This window comes from Podarcis vaucheri (assembly GCF_965113315.1).
Source record: "Podarcis vaucheri genome assembly, chromosome: 4".
Taxonomy (NCBI): Eukaryota; Metazoa; Chordata; class Lepidosauria; order Squamata; family Lacertidae; genus Podarcis; species Podarcis vaucheri.
Genome location: NC_138762.1, coordinates 71,280,695 through 71,303,961, shown reverse-complemented (window position 1 = coordinate 71,303,961; position 23,267 = coordinate 71,280,695). Strand labels below are relative to the sequence as shown.

General features: G+C 43.3%; 1 protein-coding gene across 5 annotated transcripts in view; it reads left to right on the top strand.

Moving 5' to 3' along the window:
- TBL1X (transducin beta like 1 X-linked) overlaps positions 1-23,267 on the top strand; it is a 141,248-nt gene that overhangs the window by 102,402 nt on the left and 15,579 nt on the right. For 4 of the 5 annotated variants that reach the window (XM_082220119.1, XM_082220118.1, XM_082220120.1 and 1 more), the window contains 5 exons: positions 3,687-3,794; positions 16,524-16,669; positions 19,577-19,835; positions 22,090-22,222; positions 22,942-23,083. In XM_082220119.1, coding sequence (XP_082076245.1) covers positions 3,737-3,794; positions 16,524-16,669; positions 19,577-19,835; positions 22,090-22,222; positions 22,942-23,083 — 738 coding nt within the window. In that variant the 5' untranslated portion in view covers positions 3,687-3,736. Of the gene's footprint in view, positions 1-3,686; positions 3,795-4,092; positions 4,222-16,523; positions 16,670-19,576; positions 19,836-22,089; positions 22,223-22,941; positions 23,084-23,267 lie in introns of those variants that run through there. The other variant, XM_082220121.1, reaches the window with a different exon arrangement.

Here is a 23,267-nt window from a genome sequence, read left to right as displayed (position 1 = left end):
TGCCTTCCCAGGGGCTTTTAAATCGCCCCGGACAGCGGAGAAGTCCTCCGCTGTCCCGGGGTGATTTTAAAATGCCGCCCGCCAGCATTTTAAGATCGCCCGGACAGCGGAGAAGTCCTCCGCTGTCCCGGGGTTTTTTAAAATGCTGGGGGTGGGAAGAAAAGCCCTTGTCCCCCCCCCCAGCCTTCAGATGAGGTACGGGGACAGACTGTCCCCAGACCTGGTCTGAAGGCGGTTTCCCTAGGAACGCATTAATTGATTTTCAATGCATTCCTATGGGAAACCGTGCATCGCAAGACGAAAAACTCGCAAGACAAAGAGACTTGCGGAACGAATTAATTTTGTCTTGCGAGGCACCACTGTATTACATTGGAACCAATCTTGAATCTTGTAGCCCAGTCTCTGAATGTTGCAGTGGACTGAAATATGGTAACTCGTTAATATTTTTGGCAGTTTAATTATTGTTTTAAATAGAAATGTTCCAGACCGGTGCATCACAAATCTTGGGCCATAAAAATACTTAAATAAATATGAGTTTGTTTGTTTAATGGAAGCATCCTGCTGCTACAAGGCACTTTGGTTCATTTGTTTGGTTGTATGTATGCATGATGCGTCTAAGAGTTTCAAGTTTTGCTAAATATGACCTTGGTGCAATTCAACAAGAAGAAAAGGCATCAACTCCCTGATTCCAAAGCTATATACAGTCGTGATAGTTCCATAGTGGCACAAATGCCTGTAGAAAGGATGGACGAGTGAGATGTTCCCTGTCCACCACATGCCATTTCTGTGTGGTGCAACAGTGTTGTGTGATCCTGGCATTGACTCAAGCGCCACAGTGGCTATTTCTGGTTGACTGCTTAGTTGCAACCTGCTTAGCTGACGACTCACTGATCTTGCAGTGGTATGACAGCCAGTATTTCATGTACAAAACAGTTCTTTTCTCTAGCCGCAGGACTGGGCTTTAAGATAAACAATGATCCCATTTTGCACCATCGTTTTATCATTTGTGTCTTTCTTATACTGTTGAATATTCCTGACAGGTGCTTTTAACCCCCCCACCCCCCAAAAAAAGTATTAAATGCTTCTGAAAGCTGAGCCTTAATTAGGAAATCATCTGGAGGAGCAGAGGATAAGAAACCAAGCCTTTTCCTCAAGAGCAAAATAATAATAATTAATAATAATAATAATAATAATAATACGGAGGTTGCTTTTTGTATGAAGTACAAATCACCACAGTAAATAAAATTAACACTTAGGAAGAAGGAAGAATTTGCCATAATTGTCAAACTACAGGGTTAGTGTCGGTGAGGGTAATTAATCTGAATTGTTGACGAAATATGTGAGGACAGTAAAATAAAAGCACCACACAGCTCCGAAGAGCGGCTCACATAAATAATGCAGGGACATCTGCTAGAGTCATGCATGACCTTCACTTCTGGGGACACCTGTAGATGAGCATAGCTGACTTAAAGCAGCAGATGCTACTCTAAGCAACAGGGATTGCTGAGCACAGTTTCAAGGAGCAAAGGCTCTCTTAGCTGCGAAGGGAAAGAGAGGCCAGCCACGACGCTAATAACCTGCCCTTTCTTATTTTTTGTTTAATGCTGTTTAATACTTTCCAGTGGGCAGAGGGGGCAGTGTAAATACTGAAGCTACTAGATCAAATTATTTTTTAAAAAAATTGCTGTAGTGAGAAGTCTTGTAGGTTGAAAGGCAAAAATACATGGCCTCTTGATGCATTGTCTATGCATATTTATGTGTTTAAAAGCTAATACGGCCCTTTTATTTTTAATGCACAATATTTTCTTTGAAAAAGAGGCTCGTTTGGTTATAAACTCTTGTTTCCATAGGTGTTCTTACATTTAAGTTACTCAGTTTGTACTTTTATGACATAAGGTAAAGGTAAAGGTACCCCTGCCCGTACGGGCCAGTCTTGACAGACTCTAGGGTTGTGCGCTCATCTCACTCTAGAGGCCGGGAGCCAGCGCTGTCCGCAGACACTTCCGGGTCACGTGGCCAGCGTGACAAGCTGCATCTGGCGAACCAGCGCAGGACACGGAAACACTGTTTACCTTCCCGCTAGTAAGCGGTCCCTATTTATCTACTTGCACCCGGGGGTGCTTTCGAACTGGTAGGTTGGCAGGCGCTGGGACCGAGCAACGGGAGCTCACCCCGCTGCGGGGATTCGAACCACCAACCTGACGATCGGCAAGTCCTAGGCGCTGAGGTTTTACCCACAGCGCCACCCGCGTCCCTACTTTTATGACCTATTCGCTGCCAAATAATTTCTTAAGTGTTGTCTTAAATGCTATCTCACCTGGTGAAGCAGTGCCAGATAAGGGGGCTTTGCTTTGGGTTCTTTCATTTCCCCCACACTTTGGGGGCAACCATGTAGTTTCTGCAGTGAAGGAAGGTGTCAATAACTCTTATTTAATGCTTTGACGTTGGGTTAGAACAATGAAGGTCTGTATGACCCAAATTGCTGCACTGTGCTGCCAAATGGGCAAAGGGACATTCTGCCTCAGTGGTTTGTTCTAAATAGACCTCTCTGTTTGTTCTGCAATGTTTGCATTTGATTTTAATGATGCATTATGACACAAATCTAATTTATAGGAATGGATGGGGGGAGGGAGGAGGCATCCTACTTGAGCTGTTTAAAAATAGAGTATGGTTGAGCTAGAATTGTAGGTGCCAGGGGGGTCAAGCGGATCCGTATTGCTGGAGAGCTGGAAAAACCTAGAGAGGGTTTTGCTGCAGCAGCTTTTCCACTGCCATGTGTTTTTGCATCTATGAGCCTGGTGGCTTTAGGTCCTTTGCAGTCGCTGAGAGCAGCACTGTACTAAAATTATATACGGAGTTGTTGTTGTTACATTCTGCGCAAGCACCTCAGCACCATGCATAGTGAAAATAGCAAAAAACAAAAAGTTATAAACAGCAAGTGTGTGTGTGTGTGTGTGTGTGTGTGTGTGTGTGTGTGTTTAAAAAAATACAAAATAGACACTTATGGCAGAGACCCCATTCATTCTGTTCGAGAAGCCTGTCAGAGCAAAACTGTCTTCCGTTGCTTCTGAAAAGTGCTGATAGTGGGTGTCTGCTGCATCTCAACACGAATGCTGTTCTGCAGAACAGGGGCAGCCACACTGAAAGCCCTGCTCTGAATGACTGTGGGACTTGCACTTGAGATTCTCTCATAGGTCACAGTGACCTATTGGGTATACAGGGGACAAGGCAGTCTTTAAAGTAACCTGGTTCTGAGCTGCAAGAGGGCCTTATATTTTCGTGGCAACACCTTGGATTTGACCCAGTAACAGATCGGCAACTAGTGCACATCCCGCCCTGCAAATCCAGCAAGCAAGGTGTCCTATGCTGAGAGTAGTTTCCCTCCACAGTCAACCTAGCTACTGTGCTCTGCACCAGACTCAGCTCAACACATTGCAGTAACCTGACGGTGAGGTTGTCAATGCATGGGGAAAGCTCTTTCAAGACTTCTATTAAATGGTGTCCCAACTCCGTAAATGATGATGATTATTATTTTCCTATGGTCAATTCATTTTGAACTTTGGTTGTAATTCAGATGTAAATTGATGTATACCTTAGTATGTGGCCATAGAAATGAATGTTTAATTAAAAGCAACTAGGTGATTGTAATCCAAAGCTGTGTTTTATCATTCTTCCTCTTCAAACAGAGCGTGGATCACACTTCTTGCAGACCTCATCATATTGAGGTGGGGCTAAGATGAGCATAACCAGTGACGAAGTGAATTTCTTGGTGTATCGCTATCTTCAGGAGTCAGGTAACTTTTTCTTTTAGAGCAACGTTCTATATATGTCCTTGAGAGTGTTCTAGCAAAGAGTTTTGACTGGACTGTTGCCAGATCACATAGCAAGATTTAGATGTATAAACAATACATTATATTTTACAGTTTACAAACAGTAGCATTTATCCCCATTGTTACAGTTCATTTTTGTTATCTAAAATGCATATACCTTGCACTTTGCATTTCACTAAATAAGTGTTCGAGCCTGCCCTTAGCATTTATTATAAACATTTATTTACCACTTTTCAGGTGTAGGAAAATACCAAACTGGTTTCCATATCTGCAAATCAGAAAGAAAAACAGTTGAGGTCACCCTGTGCGCTGCAACTCTCCCTTCCCCAGCTGCAAGATCCCCGCCCCACAAATCACCCCCTTCACCACAATTCAGCTTGAAAGAAATATGGTAGTAAAATTAAGAATTTTCTCTGCTGAATTTTGTATTGAGTGTATAGCCTTTAGAAAGTTGTGGTTGATTTAATTGTTCATTTGTCGATTAAAAAAAGGCAAGTAAGTGAGTGGGAACAGCATTTATTGTACTTTATTTAAAGTCCATGTGTGGTTGTAAAATCTTTGAGAGATCTGATTACGAACAGCCATCACGAAGTAGCTTCTACAGGATTTTCCTGGTTTTGTCATGCATAGAAATCTGAGTTTAGAACCAAGGGCCAGTATCCAACTAACTCATTCCGTAAGCGCGAAAATTCATACTTGCAGAATAAATCTCTGCCTCTCTCTCATGCACACGCCAAGGCCTCCCTGGATCTGCTCTGAAATATTGGGGAAACTCCTTGAGCAGATGTGGGGGGGGGAGAGAGAAGAGGGGAGACAGCACCATTGTGCGAACACACATTTTGCACTCAGGCAACTGTAAAAGAAGAGAAACATCTTAATATTTTTCAGTTTTTAATTTGAATTGTATTAGGTTGAATTTATCTGCTGCACCTAATGATTCTCCCCCCCCCCCAATATGAGAAAGTGACTCCTACCCTAGATTCTGAATAACTGGCGAACAATGTATATAAGAACTAGCTGGTATTTTTGAGCCACATTATTCTAGAAGTTAGTTATTCTGGAAGCTACTGATACATGGCTTTTAGAGTGGTGTGATATTTGAATGGGGCACTTTGCAGTTAGATTGAATTTAAAGAAAATTAGGGTTTACTGTCTTGGCTGCTAAAAAAGCTGCAGTGACCAATTGTGGATAATTTCAATGTTGGAAATCCTTGCAAACTGATTACCATGTGGCAACAGTGATGGCCTGCCTATTCAGTGTTGCTGGTTACAGGTGGTTATTTTGACTGACTGCAGAGCACAGTTAAGGACTAAATCTGCAGAGTATAATTTCCCTTGTTATAAAATGAAGCTGGATGCTGTCTCAATTACCTCCTACAACCTTTTTCTTCCTCCACACACAGAGGGGAAAAGAGCAGAAAAGAATGTTCATCTGTGTAGGTAAAAGAGGGTTTTGTTTTGTATCCTGGCCAAATTGAAAAGATCTCAGATTTTATGGATCTGCAAGCTTAGGCACAGTGAATGGCAGAATCTGGAGTGCTCTTTCATTCTAATGCCACAGTATGCAAATAGGAAAGAGGATTTGTTTCATTTTATCCTCCTCCTCCTCAAAACCTGTAATGAAGAAGAACTGTTAAATGGTGCTAATCTTTGCTAGCTTATTCAAGTTTTTAGAAGTACTTTCCTAGTAAAAGATGTTTCCTCTCCTCCTCTGACAGATAACTAAAATTTCAGTAGTTTTATATTCTTGGCAGATATTGAAAAGAACTGTCATTCAACCCAACGAAAAGGTTATTATTCACACACACACACACACACACACACACACACACTCTATGCATTTTAGCAAACAGTCAAGTGTGCTCTAATTTTGGCCACTACAGTGGTGCCCCGCAAGACGAATGCCTCACAAGACGGAAAACTCGCTAGACGAAAGAGTTTTCCGTTTTGGAGGTGCTTCGCAAAACGAATCTCCTATGGGCTTGCTTCGCAAGACGAAAATGTCTTGCGAGTTCCTGCGGGTTTTTTTCACTTTCCCCCCTTTTTTCTAAGCCGCTTATCAGCTGATCCAATAAGCCGCTAAAAGCCGCTAATAGCGCTAATCCGCTAATCCGTCAATGGGCTTGCTTCGCAAGACGAAAAAACCGCTAGACGAAGAGAATCACAGAACGGATTCTTTTCGTCTTGTGAGGCACCACTGTATGTAGTTCAAAAAAGAAGATCCTTTCTCCTCAGTTCCCAGGATAACCTGTAATACAGGGTGCATTTGCTGGGTCTTCGGAAATAATTCTTATTGTTGTAGTCATTCTCATCTTAAATGCCTTAGAATGAAATCCTAAGGAGAAGATTCTAGAGAAAATAAGCGAAGGAGAGAAAAAGCTGAGAACTAAACCAAAGTCAAAGGAGGTGCTGAGAGAAATTAAATTCCATCAGGCACAATATTCGAAATTGATTAATCAAGAGATAGAATGGAAAATTAAACAAATGAAGCAGAGATCGTTTGAATCAGCAAATAAATGTGGAAAGCTGCTAGCCTGGCAGCTGAAAAAAAGGCAAAAGCTAAATACGGTTACAAATTTAGAGATTCAAGGCAGAACAGTTCAGAAACCAGAAGAAATAAGGAAGTGCTTCCACAGATATTTTAAAGATCTTTATGCACAGGGGCCTCAGAAAGAGCTGGAAATAGACCAATTTTTAAAGACAAATGGATTATCTAAAATAAGTCAAGATAAAAGATCAACTCTAAACTGTAAAATAACTCAACAGGAAATTGAAGGTGCCATTCAGAACATGCAACTTGGCAAATCTCCAGGCCCAGACGGACTCACCTCCAAATATTATAGGACTTTGAAGGATTTTCTGATATAACCATTGTTGGAGGTTTGCAATCAGATTATGGAGGGGAAGAGAGCACCGGAAACGTGGAAGGAAGCATTCATCACATTGATACCCAAGTCAGAATCGGAAAAGACTCAGCTTAAGAATTACCGTCCCATCTCACTCCTGAATGTGGATTACAAAATATTTGCAGACATTTTAGCAAGTAGACTTAAAAAAGTACTAAATGAAGTAATTCATAGGGACCAAGCAGGCTTTCTTCCTGGTAGACACATGTCTGATAACACTAGGAACATTATCGATATATTGGAACTTTTGCGGATTAGGAACACAAGGGCGGTGTTAATCTTTATTGATGCGGAGAAAGCATTTGACAACATTTCTTGGATGTTTATGAAGAAAAACTTGGAAGGGATGGGTGTGGGGCGTGGGTTTGAAAATGGAATAGAGGCAATCTATTCAGAACAAAAAGCTAAACTGATAGTGAACAATGTGGTGTCGGAGGAACTCAAAATTGAAAAAGGGACACGACAGGGGTGCCCTCTATCTCCTCTTTTATTCATTTCCGTCCTGGAGGTGTTGCTGAATATGATTAGGGAGGACCGGTTGGTGCAGGGTATAGTGGTCGGAGCGAAACAGTACAAACTGAAAGCATTTGCAGATGACCTAGTCTTAACATTACAGGAGCCAGAATCTAGCACAAAAAGAGTTCTTGAACTGATCTCGGAGTTTGGTCGGGTGGCGGGATTTAAGCTAAACAAACAAAAAACTAAGGTTTTGACTAAAAATTTAACACTTATAGAGACGGAGGGGTACCAGAAAGAAACAGAATTAAGTGTGGTTAAAAAAGTGAAGTACCTGGGGGTATTTTTGTCCACCAAAAACCTGAATTTATTTAAAGATAATTATGAAAAATGCTGGTTGGAAATTAAAAAGGACTTGGAAATTTGGTCAAGATTGAAACTTACCTTGTCAGGTCGAATTGCAGCTATAAAGATGTGTGTTTTGCCGAAGATGTTATTTCTGGTTCAAACCCTACAGGTCGTGGACAGAGTGGAATGCTTTGGAAGATGGCAGAAGGATATATCTAGGTTTGTCTGGCAGGGCAAAAAGCCCCGAATAAAATTTAAAATACTAACTGACTCAAAGGAAAGAGGGGGGTTTGCCCTGCCGGACTTAAGGCTATATTACGAAGCTGCAGCCTTCTGCTGGTTAAAAGATTGGTTCTTGTTGGAGAACACTGATGTCCTAGATCTGGAAGGGTTTGATAACGCTTTTGGTTGGCATGCATATTTGTGGTATGACAAGGCGAAAGTGCATAAATTGTTTAAAAACCATATTGTCAGAAAATCAATTTTTGCCGTCTGGATGAAGTATAAGGATTTATTAGAAAATAAGACCCCGAGGTGGCTATCACCGGTGGAGGCCAAGGTTCTCAAAAAAAGGCCCAATATGGAGGCCTACTGGCCAAAATATTGGGAATTAATTGAAAGATCTGGAGATAACTGGAAACTACAGAGCCAGGACAAACTAAAAAACAAGGTGCGAGATTGGCTACATTACGCTCAAATTCAAGAGGTCTTTAAAATGGATAAAAAGTTGGTTTCCAGGTGAAGAAATCGAAACTGGAGACGGAGTTGCTAGAACCAAAAACTAAGGTACTTTCGAGAATGTATAACTTGCTGCTTAAATGGAATACACAGGATGAGACAGTTAAATCTGCTATGATAAAATGGGCACAGGATGTAGGACATAACATTATGTCTGAGGACTGGGAAAGGTTATGGAACACCGGTATGAAATTTACGGCATGTAGTGCCTTGAAAGAAAACATTATGAAAATGGTATACCGGTGGTACATGACCCCAGTCAAGTTGGCTAAAATATATCACCTGTCTGATAACAAATGCTGGAAATGTAAGGAGGCAGAAGGGACATTCTTTCACCTCTGGTGGACCTGCCCGAAAGTAAAGGCCTTCTGGGAAATGATATATAACGAATTGAAAAAGGTATTTAAATATACCTTCCCCAAGAAACCGGAGGCTTTCCTTCTGGGCATGGTGGACCGGAAGGTTTCAAAGAAAGACAGAACTTTGTTTATGTATGCAACCACAGCAGCAAGAATACTTATTGCAAAGCACTGGAAGACACAAGATTTACCCACACTGGAGGACTGGCAGGCGCAGTTGTTGGACTATGTGGAGTTGGCAGAAATGACTGGCAGAATCCGAGATCTGAGCGAAGAAACAATTGAGGAGGACTGGAAAAAATTTAAGGACTATTTGCAAAAATATTATAAGTTGTTTGAATGTTAAGATTGTGCACGATTAGGAAACGTTATGCTTCCGCAATTTGATTAGGTAAATGATAAAGTAAGTGACAAAAAAAGGAGATAAATTCGAAATAAATATATTATGTTTATTATAAAAGTATTAAAATTAAATTACAAATTTTTGAAATTGGTAACATAATGAACCCAAAGGTATAATAAGTGGTGAAATAAGGTAATAAATTGCTGATATTGTTAGATTAAAGAATGCAATGCTGGGAGGATGTGAGGAGGTCCAATGGAAAGTAACTTCTTGAAAGATGATCTGAAGCATATTTAATTTTCTCTTTTTCTCTATTTTTCTTTATTTTTGAAAACTGTCTCTTGCCTGTTGTTTTGTGACTGAACCTGTGAACCTATGAAAAGAAACGCAATAAAAAATTTTATAAAAAAAAAAAGAATGAAATCCTGTACCCGACAGTATGATGCAGGAAGAGCCCACAGAACTCTGCTTCCAAGGTAGACTCATCTGATCCAATCATGATCTGATCTCACTGGATTGGATCAGGTAAGTCTACCTTGGAAGCAGAGTTCTGTGGGTTGCCCTGTCTTGGAAGCAGAGTTCATGATCTGAGTCCACTGTATAATCCACAGTCTGGTGGATTCCTTTATGAGGGCTTCAGTCCTCCCTCTGTGTCCTGTCCCTGTTTGTCCCCCCCCCAAAAAAAAGGGTGCATTTGGACTTCTTGCTACCACACTGAATAGAGTAGTGGAGTGAGTCCCTCTGGAAGGAACAAGTCTCAATGATGGCCCATTGCCCTCAGATGCAGTTTGATTGCAAAAACATTCCAGGTAGACAGACAGACAGACAGACAGACAGACAGACAGATAGATACACACTCTTCATTCGGGGGCTAGACAATGTTTTGTAACTAGGAGAGTATTCTGGAGAAGCAAGACTTATTACAGTGCTGCAAGCATTTAAAAAGTAACTGTGACACTTCAAAATACTTCATCTTCATTGTGCACGGCTATAAAAAAAAGCTTTAGAAAGATGGTTTTTGTTAGGCATCTACTAACAGGTCTGTCACTGCCATTTAAGGGTTAGGGAAACTATTTCCAAGGATCTCATTACACTCCCCCCCCCCACTTTCCTCTTTCCTCCGCGCCCCTCCCCCCAATTGTCTCAGAAGGCACTCCCAAGGCCCAGATGTTATACAGTGCAAGATATTTTCCAGTAGACATATCTGGCAGTTTAGCAAAGCAACGCAGGCAGTTTGAACTACTCAGGGCTGGAGATATGGTTGGGGTGCGGACGAAATTGCTTTCCTCCTTTTTTAAAAAAAGACAAGACTTATTTGTAACTGCAGTGATGCATTTCAATCTTTATCCAAGTCTCATTTATGGAAATTATTGTGATGGCTTCCATAGATCTATGCTGAAGTATACTTTATGTCATGCATTTATTCATTTTTATCTTTATTTATTTATCATTTGAAAACGAGCAAACTAATAATGCATCCGAAACCACAGTGTTGGTAAGATCATGTTCATTTTAGTGTGTTCCTTCCCACCAGCTGCTTTGTAATGAGTGGGGGAAATCCAGCCTTTGTGAGCAAAGGAAGACATTATGGGCTAGATTCACAAACCTACCAAGAATATCCATGGCATTAGTTTTCCTGATTATAATTCTAGTGCTTCTGTACTGTTTCCTAATATTCCTTTCATACTGAAGTGCTATGGAACTGTGGCTTTCTGACCAATATACAGTGGTACCTCAGGTTACAAACACTTCGGGTTACAAATTCCACTAACCCGGAAGTAGTACCTTGGGTTGAGAACTTTACCCCAGGATGAGAATGGAAATCGCGTACCGGTGGCACGGCGGCAGTGGGAGGCCCGATTAGCGAAAGCGCGCCTCAGGATAAGAACAGTTTCGGGTTAAGAACGGACCTCCGGAACGAATTAAGTTCGTAACCCAAGGTACCACTGTACCAGAATGTCACACTAAATTTCATTGACACCACGCTAGTGAGTTTGGTGAGACACAACAACAAACATCATTGGACAACATCACTGCACCCTTTCTACACACGTGCCCTGTGATTCCCCACGAAAAAAATTGTACCACCCCACATTTTGTCTCTTTATTCCCATGATTTTCCGGGATAAGGGAGTTGCAAGCAGATCCCCCCCCCCCCCGAATGCAATAACATGGAAACGAGCACTATATACGTGTAATAGAGTTGGCTCACCATTTACGTGAGGGATCATTTCTGGGGGTCTGGGCACAAAGGCAGAATCATGCAAAGTCAGGACCCCCCTCCGAACCCTCCCCCCCAAAGGAGGCACTCCCCCAGACCCCTTTAATCTCTTTCCCAGAGGCTGATGAGGAAAACCTACTGAGTGTGCTGTTGGAGGGGAAATAAATAAACAGAGAGTGGGAAATTACAGGTTGCGATTGCGAACGTAAAGGGACCATAAATTGTGGGTCCACTGTATTCTATTTTCTGGAAGCGGGTTTTTGTGTGAAAACTCAAATATACTGCAAACTTACAGTTAGTGGGGATATTGGATAAACTGCTATGTGAATACAGCCTAAATGTTGCATCACATGGTTTTGCTACACACACACCCCATGTTGTACTACTACCTTGTTTAGATTGAATTGTTTCTCTTTTTGCTTGGTATTTGATGGGGCGGCATGTTCGCCATGTGGAAGTTGCTTTTTGGCCTCATGATCTAAAAGTGGTCCCATTTGTTTTCTTACGAATGGAAAGAATAGATTCCTCTGACTTTCATCTCCGAAGCCATCAGAAGAGGGAGTAGAATAGCTGTCCCCCATATATCTGGAGATTTCTCATAATTACAAGTGTGGGTTTGTGACACCTGAACACCATTTCTCATATGGGCATCCTGAATTGAATGATTGTGGTGGGTGACATTAGGCCAACTCATTTATTTTTATTTTTATTCTCTCTTCCTCCAATGTCTCCGTGGGAGAAAACTCCCTCCTTTTTCATGTAATCTGTGCTGGGCTCTGCCGATCATTGTTTTCTTAGGGGCTGTTTCTCATAATATGCCTGCCACCTTCTGGGTGATGGATGCTTCGTAAAGTGAGCCATTTCATATGTGCCGGATTGCCCTGTGGATTGGTTTTCCAAGAGTTCTCTCTCCAGTACTGTCAGACATTGCTGGTGGCGACAGTACACCCCATGGAGACCTACTTATTCAGCAAGCCAGAATCCTCTAACAGCTCACTGCATGAAGTAACTACCATACAGAGGCCGCTTCAAGCAGTTCCTGCAGTGGTTGTATTTTGACTAGCCCTGAGTTGCATACGGATTTATCTTTTTGTTTTACCTGAGAAGTGATACCATGACAAATACATTTGAGAAGCCCTGATGTAAAAATAGTATTTTATATGAGACGTCAAAGCAGATTATCATTCCTTTTCCTCCTTCCATGGCTTTACTTTTTTGGATACTGGACTGCAAAATACAAGCACGACCCATCAATCCGTTGTGAGGGAATCACACCTGTAGAACTTGATGCTTATCACTTCAAAACTTTCAGAAGCAGGCCAGTAACCCATTCCAGGAACACATGATTAATTCTACATCCACACACACTGCTTTAAGATTCTTCCCTCACTCTCCTAATGCTTGTTTGTCTTCTTAGAAGCTGGAGCTGCTATAGAGAAAACTTCCAAAGGAAGGTTCTGTTGTGTTTTCAGAATACTAACAGGCAAATTGGTAACACTAGAATATTGTTTTTAGTCCACTTCCCCTTCCTCCATTCTGTCCATAAAGGTAAAGGTACCCCTGACCATTAGGTCCAGTCACGGACGACTCGGGGGTTGTGCGTTCATTTCACTCTATAGGCCAAGGGAGCTGGTGTTTGTCCGCAGACAGCTTCCAGGTCATGTAGCCAGCATGACTAAGCCGCTTCTGGCGAACCAGAGCAGCGCACGGAAACGCCGTTTACCTTCCCATTGGAGTGGTACCTATTTACCTACTTGCACTTTTTGGCGTGCTTTTGAACTGCTAGGTGGGCAGGAGCTGGGACCGAACAACGGGAGCTCACCTCGTCGCGGGGATTCGAACCGCCGACCTTCCGATCGGCAAGCCCTAGGCTCTGTGGTTTAGACCACAGCGCTGCCCGCGTCCCTATTCTGTCCATAGGGCATAGTTAATTGTCTATGGAGCCATGGAATATTCACGAATATTCTAACTGTGGCAAAAACAGTGCTGCTTTCTTGTGGGAAGCGAAAGATCAGTTTTTCTGACACAGAAGCAGCAAGTCCTTAAACCTAGCAGTGGGCTGTTCTAAAAGGACCCAGGCATTCCAGGAAGCTGGAGCTAGGAGTCTATGGAGCTAGAAGTGAATATGTGTGTGATGGAAGAGGAAGCTGATTTTTTTCTTAACTATATATGTAGACCACTATTAGACAAGCCTTCAGTGCCAGGTCTCTATTAACATATACAAATTTCAACATTAAATAACTTCTTTGGGATTTTGTGAAGTTCCATTTCTTTAAATCATGATGGTGTTGTGTGGAGTATGTGTGTTTTGTTTTTTAAAAAATATATTCTACTTCCTACTTCAGGAATGGATCACAAGCTTTATAGCACCCTCCCTTTAAAAAAGAAAAAAAAAAGAGGCCATTGACTTACTTGAACTGGTTGCATGCATTTTCAAAGACAATACAGCTCACAGCGTCACACTATAAAGGGGCACAGTTTATAAACTAATCATGCTCTTGGCATCTGGGACGTTTTCACTTTAGAATGTTATGAGACAACTTCCTTACCCCAAAGCTTTTGTAATGTTACCTTCATTCTCCAGTAGTAATATGGTGATAATTTTGCTCCAGTAATTTCAACTACAAAAGTAACTTGCAGAAAGTTAGCCCAACTTTAAAATAGTTTGCAAGAAGCAGCCCTTGATGTTGCCTTTTAAAAACCAAATTGCTTAGGCACATTATTTATATTTAAGCTTTCAGTATTTTCTCTTACGAAGCCATCTCTGTAGCACATACTGATGAATTTTCTGTGTTTCCAGTCCTGAAGTGTTCCTTAGCTTTGAAGTTTTTAATTTGGTACATTTTTGCAGCGGTTTTCTGTAATCGCAGCAGCTCTCTAAACAGCACTGCTGTGACTGTAAAAATCACAACAAAGCGTACCTAGCTCTTTATCCACTCAGGTTGTGCTGATGGTTACACAAATATTAACTGCTGTAGAAATTGCCTTGAAGTTGCCTCCTGTTGGCAGCAAATGGTGTGTAGAAGAATTCATTGAGGGGTAATGTTGGTTAGTTGGTATTCATAATCAAGGTCAGTCCTTCATCATGGTTATGATGGTTTATACCCCTTTGCATGTTTCCTTCTTTCTACAGTTGCATCTGCAGCAGTGCTAACCACTGTTAACAGTAGCTATCATTAGTTAGCAAGTGTTTGCAAATAAGCCTGGCGTCCTCTAGGGCTCCCCCCAGCCCCCAGCACAACTCCTATCAGCCAAAACATCTAGAGGGCAGGAGGCCATCAAAGACCGAACTGCACCATGGTTATTCTGTTCCTTTCCATCTTTTCCATTCTGAACATTTTTAATTTCTAAATTCAGAGTTCCAGAGTAGAGTTGTACATGTAACACTGCATTGGCTGCAATAGAATCCCCCCCCCCCAGCATCCTATATACTAACAGTGAGCTCATTGTCTGAGTGTGGTTCCTTATGTAAGCCGAAACCATTCACATACTATAAGAGAGAACTCGGCAGACTTGGGAGAATTGTGAAGTTTGAAATACTGTAAATACCTTTAGGTATCAATAAGTTGGGGAGGTGGGAAGCCCAGACAGCTTAATGATGACTGAGGAGGTGGCATAGAAAACCTAGGGAGGGAGAAAATGGTATGGAATATTCTGGAAGAGAGCATGGCTAGTTGGCTGGAACCCTGAACACTTCACACAGCAATCAGTTTTGCTTCTAAGGGTTCCGCCTGGTCTTCCTTCAGATGAAGAGTAAGGTTTTGTGCCATGGCTTAAAGTCTCAGCATTGTCCAGTCTGACAGTGAATAGTCCACCAGCTGAAGACTCAAGAGCATGCAGTTTGTCACCATTGTGGGTGGTTAATCGCCTTCTCAGCAACCAAGTATGCAGAGCAGATGTCAGCACCAACTGAATGGCGGTGAAAATATCTGTACCCACCTACAAGGCCTCTGTGAATGTTTGCGTGCCAAAACTCCCAGTTGCTACCAGATTATTCATCAGGTCAGCTTTGACCAGCATTTGCAATATAGCTCACGCCTCTTAAGAATATGATTTGTTTTCAACTCCCTTCCAGAATTCAATTTGCCTCTCCTTTGATTACATGTATGTACAGCAGTAGATGAGCTGGTTTCAGCTTTGTGAGAAAGATGTCCTTTATGGAACAGAAGGGCTGAAAATCAGGGACCTCGGCTGAGCTGTTTCTCACTGTCCACTTCCTCTATTACTTCATATTGTATCCGTATTTCCTCCAGCATCTTGGTGGCATCTAGATGAGCAGCGCAGCTCTGCCTTCTCACTAGACCAGACATACAGAAATATTGTGCTACTTCATGACTGCACATGAACCACACTTCCCTCTTGTTTGATTGGCTTTTTAAACCTAAATTGCTAGTGTGGGGACTGATCAGAGCTGGGAACCTGGTGGAGAGCAGTTTTATGGGGGGAAACTCTTTGCCTCCCCACCATGGTCATGATCAGGGCTCTCACATCTCCTATAGATATTTGTGGGGCGGGGAAACAGCTGTTAGAGCAAAAGAGAGACACCCCCCACCCCCAATGCAAATGGCAGGCACAGGGGCTCTGACTCAGATTGGGACAACAGCAGCGGGGAGGGGTTTTAAAAAAACAACAACCGTCCCATGTCAAAGCCCTAATCTGATTTGAGGTCCCACATCTGCAATTTGCTTTTTAAAAAAATCATCAAATCATGCTATTGTTAATTGCACGAATGGTGTTGCAGCTAATGGATCAGCAGCAGTTATGTCTGCACTGGGCCAGCGTGGTGCAGTTCCAGTTTGTTGTTGCCTGCAAAAAAACATGCAGTTAGAGAGTCTGCCTCTTGGGGATGGCTTCTCATTTCCTGTTAGAACAGTTACACTGTGCATGTCGGATTGAGCTGGTAATGAGAACTGTGGGCAGAAGATTGAAAAGGTGCCTTTGTCTTGTTCTGTGTGAGAGAATGTTTCCCTTGTTGTGAGCATAGGGTTGTAGGCAAATACAACCTGTGCACTGTAAAAAGAGTTTAAGCATCAAAATGGTGTGTGTTTTGGTTTTTTTAAAAAAAACAACACACACCTTTTGGCTTAGCACAAATTATTTCTTTGCGAAGTCTGCATTCTCCGCAAAGTATGTTTGCAAATGACTGCTAGGAGAAGGAGGAGGCTGTTGAAGTTCTTTGTAACCACCCAACGTAATCTGGTAAATGGATCCTCCTAAATGGTTAGGCTGGCAAAGGTTTTGGGCAGCACTGGTTTTAGGGTGTGTGTGTCACATTAAGGAGTGTTTAGGTTTTTCTATCATGGCTTCCCTTCTTGCTTTCAGGTTTCTCCCATTCAGCCTTCACATTTGGAATAGAGAGTCATATTAGCCAATCCAACATCAATGGGACACTAGTGCCACCTGCTGCCCTCATCTCCATACTTCAGAAAGGCCTGCAGTATGTGGAAGCAGAGATCAGCATCAATGAGGTGAGTAGCTGTGTTTTCTTATGTGGAGACACACACCACTTGAGGGTGCATATGGAGTACGTTAGATATTGAAGAACCTACCCCTTGCCTGTCTCCGTTGACTCTTACCCAAGAGCAAGCCACAGTTTTGTGCTGGAATGGATAACCAGGTGGCATTTGTGCAAGGAATCAATACAGAACAGTAAGAAATTAAGTATATTTACAGTGCCAGAGGGTTGGAAAAGATTTAGGCCTTACTGAGCAAATTAGATACAATTGCCTTATGTGTCTTTAAGAATAGGAGAGGGAGCAAGAGCTAAAAATACAAGGGAGGTAGCCCTCCGTAGACCTCCCGGTGGCTGTGCCACCAGCCAAGAAAGAAGGCATTCATGGGCATCATTTGCTAATAAAGGAGAAACAATGATAGCTTTGTGCATCTGGATTTTCTTTGTAAAGATGTTTACATTAAATCATTGAGAAGGGCTCTTCCTTTGAATTCTCTTGCTGTTTTAAATTATGCTAGCTTAAAAAAGAAGCAGCACATGTGTAAAGCAGAGAGGCATGGAAAGATGCTGTCTTCCCATCAGATTTCTTCCCTGTACTCTGTAGTTCCAAAATTTTCAGATTAGACTTCATCCTGAACAAACATGTCAAGAGGAACTGACAAATGAATTTTGTTATTTTTTTTTATACACATAGTAGATAGTCGTCACTAGCTATGGTGACAGTGTGTGAGGCAGTGTGCCTCTGAATACCAGTTGTTGGGAATCGCTAATAGGGAGAGTCCTGCTGCACTCTGCTTCTGCTTATGGGCTTCTCATAGGCACCTAGTTGGCCTCTCTTGTGAAAGGGAAGGCTAGACTGGATGGGCCTTTGGTTTTTGCAGTCTAATTAATTATCGCAGAAGTGAAGGTGAAATGGGGTGAATTTGAGCCTGGATAGTTCAGTTGGTTAGAGCATGGGACTGATAACTCTTAAGGTTGCAGCTAAGATCCTGTTATGGGGCAGCTGTGTATTCCTGCATTGCAGGGGGTTGGACTAGAATGATCCCCAGAGTTCCTTCCCGCTCTATGCTTCTTTGATCCCAGAATGCCTTTTCAGAGCCAATGCTCTTCTAGGAATCTAGAAAGCTGCCTTATTCTGAGTCAGACTATTGGTCTGTGTAGGTCAGTGTTGTCTACAGTACCAATAGCAGCTCCTGAGCGTCTCTCCCAGCTCTTCCTGGGGACGCCATATTATTATTACTACTACTATTACTAGCATTATTATTATTAATAATATTATTCACCTTCAAAATCACTGCATCAAGGCTATTTACACATAAAAACAAAGTCATTTATAAACATGAAACAACAGATACATTTAAGGCAAAACTAAAACCCTAACAAATGGATATTTGTGGCAAAGACCCATTTATACAGCTGGGAAAGCCCATCGGAACAAAAATTACTGCTACTGTTTCTGGAAAGCACAGTTAGTGAGCGCCAGTTGTATCTCAACAAGAATACAGTGGTACCCCGCAAGACGAACGCCTCGCAAGACGGAAAACCCGCTAGACGAAAGGGTTTTCCGTTTTGGAGACGCTTCGCAAAACGAATTTCCCTATGGGCTTGCTTCGCAAGACGAAAGCCCATAGGGAAATCTCCGGGGACCTCTTTTAAATGCTAGCGGTGGGGAGCAAAGCCTTCCCCCCCCTCCGGCCTTCAGAAGAGGTCCAGGAAGGCTGGCGGGGGCCGAAAGGCTTTGCTCCCCAGCGCCAGCATTTTAAAAGCAGTCCGGGATAGCAGGGAAGCGCTTCCTGCTATCCCGGACGGCTTTTGAAGGCAGGAGAGTCTCCGCCAGCAGCGGCAGCGCTGCCGCTGCTGGCGGAGAGATCCGCGAAGCCTGGGCGCGCTGCGCGCAGGCTTCTGCATGCCGGCAAGTCTCCGCCAGCAGCGGCATCGCTGCCGCTGCTGGCGGAGAGATCCGCGAAGCCTGGGCGCGCTGCGCGCAGGCTTCTGCATGCCGGCAAGTCTCCGCCAGCAGCGGCAGCGCTGCCTCCGCTGGCGGAGAGATCCGCGAAGCCCGGGCGCGCTGCGCGCAGGCTTCGGCATGCCGGCAAGTCTCTGCCAGCAGCGGCAGCGCTGCCGCTGCTGGCGGAGAGATCCGCGAAGCCCGGGCGCGCTGCGCGCAGGCTTCTGCATGGCGACAAGTCTCCGCCAGCAGCGGCAGCGCTGCCGCTGCTGGCGGAAAGGTCCGGGAAGCCTGGGCCGGACAGCTTTTGAAGGCAGGCGGGGGGAGCAAAGACTTTCGCCCCCGCCAGCCTTCAGAAGAGGTCCAGGACCTCTTCTGAAGGCTGGCGGGGGGCAAAAGTCTTTGTCCCCCCTGCCTGCCTTCCCAGGGGCTTTTAAATCGCCCCGACAGCGGAGAAGTCCTCCGCTGTCCGGGGCGATTTTAAAATGCCGCCCGCCAGCATTTTAAGATCGCCCCGGACAGCGGAGAAGTCCTCCGCTGTCCCAGGGTTTTTTAAAATGCTGGGGGTGGGAAGAAAAGCCCTTGTCCCCCCCCCCCCCAGCCTTCAGAGGAGGTCCGGGGACAGACTGTCCCCGGACCTGGTCTGAAGTCGGTTTCCCTAGGAACGCATTAATTGATTTTCAATGCATTCCTATGGGAAACCGTGCATCGCAAGACGAAAAACTCGCAAGAAGAAAAAACTTGCGGAACGAATTAATTTCGTCTTGCGAGGCACCACTGTACTCAGTCCAGTGCTGTTCTGTCACTGTGTGCTCAGCAGTCCAGAGTGTGGTGATTAAAAACTCACCAAGAAGCTTCTCTTACAGAAGGTTGTTACAGATGGCTCCGTCACCGTATTCTGGCATTCTCTTGGGTGTTGCCTGTCCTCTCAGCCTCCTAATTCGTTTTCTTTTCATTTTCCTTCCCCTCCCTCAGGACGGCACAGTGTTTGACGGCAGGCCTATAGAGTCGCTATCGTTGATAGACGCCGTAATGCCTGACGTGGTACAGACTCGGCAGCAGGCTTTGCGGGAGAAATTAGCTCAACAGCAAGCTAGCACGGCACCAGTCACAGCGCCGGCCACCACGGCCACCACAGCTTCTACAGCAACGACAACTGCTGTCCCTCAGCAGAACACACCAAAGAATGGAGAAGCCACTGTGAATGGAGAGGAGAATGGGGCACATGCAATAAGTACGCTTCCTATGAGTGTGGCTCGCGAGTGCCGGATTTTGTGCAACTGCAGCACAACCATTGGTTTGGGTCTGGGCTCCGAATTCATCACCTCAAGAAGTGCAGTGGTTATTTTTTATGTGGAGCTTCCCTTGGGATTGGTCTGGAAGCTGAAGCTGGTTCAGAATGCTGCTGCCAGGTTTTTGAGGGGAACACCTATTGCATCTTTACTAAGGGAACCACACTGGCTGCTGATGAGCTGCTGCTCCATGTGCAAGGTCTGGTTGTTAACATATAAAAGCCCTGAACAACTTGGGACCAGGTTCCTGTGGCTGTAGAAAATCTTTGTCCAATACGTTTTGGATTTTTGAAGCCCAGGAAAGGGGACTCCGTAGGCTTTCAAGACAGAGCTTATATCACCTAGCACAGCTCCTTACCTTTTTGCCTCTGACTAGAAGAATAAATTGGACGCAGGTGGCGCTCTGGGTTAAACCACAGAGCCTAGGACTTGCCGATCAGAAGATCGGCGGTTCGAATCCCCGCGACGGGGTGAGCTCCCATTGCTTGGTCCCAGCTCCTGCCAACCTAGCAGTTCGAAAGCATGTCAAAGTGCAAGCAGATAAATAGGTACTGCTCCAGCGGGAAGGTAAACGGCGTTTCCATGTGCTGCTCTGGTTCGCCAGAAGCGGCTTAGTCATGCTGGCCACGTGACCTTGAAGCTGTACCCCGGCTCCCTCGGCCAATAAAGCGAGATGAACGCTGCAAGCCCAGAGTCGGCCATGACTGGACCTAATGGTCAGGGGTCCCTTTACCTTTTTAGAAGAATAAATTATGCAGATATGTGTACTTGTATTTAACTTGCATGATTTTATGGAGAACACAGAGCTGATACATTATTGGCATGGAATTTGGGTTACCTTGGGGAAGAATGTTGATTTATTTAAAAGCACACAGCTCTGAACATGAAGACTCCTTTGAGTTCATGATGCTCAGAAATTGTATGAAGACATGGAGAATAGTTATTCTACAGCCATTCTGCTGCAGGTTTTCAGGATCATGATACATCCCAACATACTAGCTGCTTGTTTTCTATTGAGACCAAGTTCTCCAGGAATTGCCAGCACTAACCACATGTCTGAGTCTATAAGGATATGCCCGGTTTCCACACCATAGAATAGGCACCAGCACTCTAAAATTAAGTTAGGAAACTTCAACTCCTGCATTTAGTCAGGGACCTCATTCACCTGTCCTGGTAAATCACATGAACGTTTTCTCCTCCCTGCTAGCGGGTGGGAGAAACATATCTGAAATGGGGACCGTGCTTCGCTTTCCTCCAAACAAGCCATGTTTTGCAGCACTGGCTTGTTCTTGACCAGCTTGTTCTTGTTCTTGACATGTTTGTGGTTTGTGTGAGTTAAATTAACTATGACGCCCAGTTTGGATATAACACTACATCAGGGATCATGGTTTGTGTGGGTGGGGATGAGCAAAGTGGCCTAGATTCAGTGTGAACTGATCTACTATAGGAAACACGAAGAGAATCAGACTTTTAATCACTGTACTAAAAATATAAAATATAAAAATACTAAAAATATGCATAGTAGTGCACAGCTAGGCAATATAAGGCAGCCACAGGCTTGTCTGTGTTCAAATCCTTGCTCGGTGTTAAGTTCAGTAGATGGGCTTGAGGAAGTGGTCTAACTGAATTTCCCCTAAGTCTCAGCTGTTTCTCCTTACTGTTTCTGAGTCAGCTATTTCCCTATCTTCCCCAACCCCCATTTGGATGTTATAGTCCCAGGAGTAAAGATTAATTTATTTGGGAATTATCCATGTGTAAATAAAATTTGGCAGTATAACTATGTGTTACTTTTCCCTATAGGATCTCTTGCCATTAATTGCACAGTTTGCAATGTACAGAAGGGAGCAGAAACTAATCACTGTGTGCGGTTTTCATTGTTGTTATAATTAATGTCATCTTATCAGCAGTTCACCCAGATCATAGTGTGAAATATGACTTGTTTAAAAAGCCTGTTCTTAAATGTAGAGAGTTACATTTCCTTCTGATCTTGGTAAGGAAAGTGGGTGTTTATGCAGCCAGCATAAAGCAATCAAATAAGTTATACGTTATTGGAATTAAATGGTTTTGTCCAGTCTTCTTTGTAAATAATTACAGCTAAGAGTAAAATTTGAAAAAGCAAAACAGAACAAAACCGAAAAGAATAACTAACAGTACGTAATCACTGCCTTACCTCAATGTGTGTGTTTTGTCGTGCAGATAATCATTCAAAGCCAATGGAAATTGATGGGGATGTTGAAATTCCTTCTAACAAAGCAACAGTTCTCCGGGGTCACGAATCAGAGGTGTTCATCTGTGCCTGGAATCCTGTCAGTGATCTGCTAGCATCGGGGTAAGTTAAAGGGTTAGAACAGCTCCCACTGTATTTAAGTTGCCTTGATCTCTAGTCAGTGCTGATTTGGAGCATCAGTAATGTGGATCTCATGTGCCCTCTCTGTATGTCATTGTTATGACAGACATAGTCTTAACACATTGTGGCTAATGTGTTCTCTCAAACCAGCTTATAGGATCTCAGGAGGCTCCCTGTATTGGGTCAGACTGCTTCCTCCATCTTACACCATATTGTCTACTGTGATTGTCAAGGGCTCTCTAGGGTTCTCAGGCAGAAAGCCTTTTCCTCTGCCTGTTACCTGAGCCTCCTTTTAGAACATAGCTACTAGCTATGGCCCTAGAATCTAATAAAATCCAAAATCTAGTGAAATAACTTCCAAGAGAGTGGATTGCCCTTCGTAGTGCATTTTTGTTAGCCTTGTTCTGTCAGGTTTCCAAATGCAATTACTACTGCAGTTTTGCTTTACGGTGTTATGGTTAGAAATTGGAAGTTGTGAGGTCCTGGAGTTGTTGTTACTCAATCGTTTTCAGTTTCTATATTATTTCATCATGTTGTCATTGAACGTGCCTTGCGATTTTTTGTTGTTATTAAAGAAAAACAGTCTATTCGTTTGTTGGCTTGTTTTTTTTAATTAAAAAAAAAACATTTCCTGTGTGTGTTAACAAATATACATTCATATCCTGTTCCGTGTGCACGACAAACACATTTCCTCTTGATAGGTCTGGTGACTCTACGGCCAGAATATGGAATCTAAATGAGAACAGTAATGGTAGTTCCACTCAACTCGTCTTGAGGCACTGCATAAGAGAAGGAGGACATGATGTTCCCAGCAATAAGGATGTAACATCGTTGGACTGGAATGTAAGTTGACTGCTAAAACTCTTGAAGGTGTCAGTGAAATGTAGATTGCTATATATATTTTTAAAAAGTTGGTGCTTCCATTCCAACCTGGTGTTATTTTACACTAGCAAAATATCTGTCACCATGATGGATGGAGTGTGCATAGGGGGGATTATATACGATAAGGGGGATCCCCACACACCAG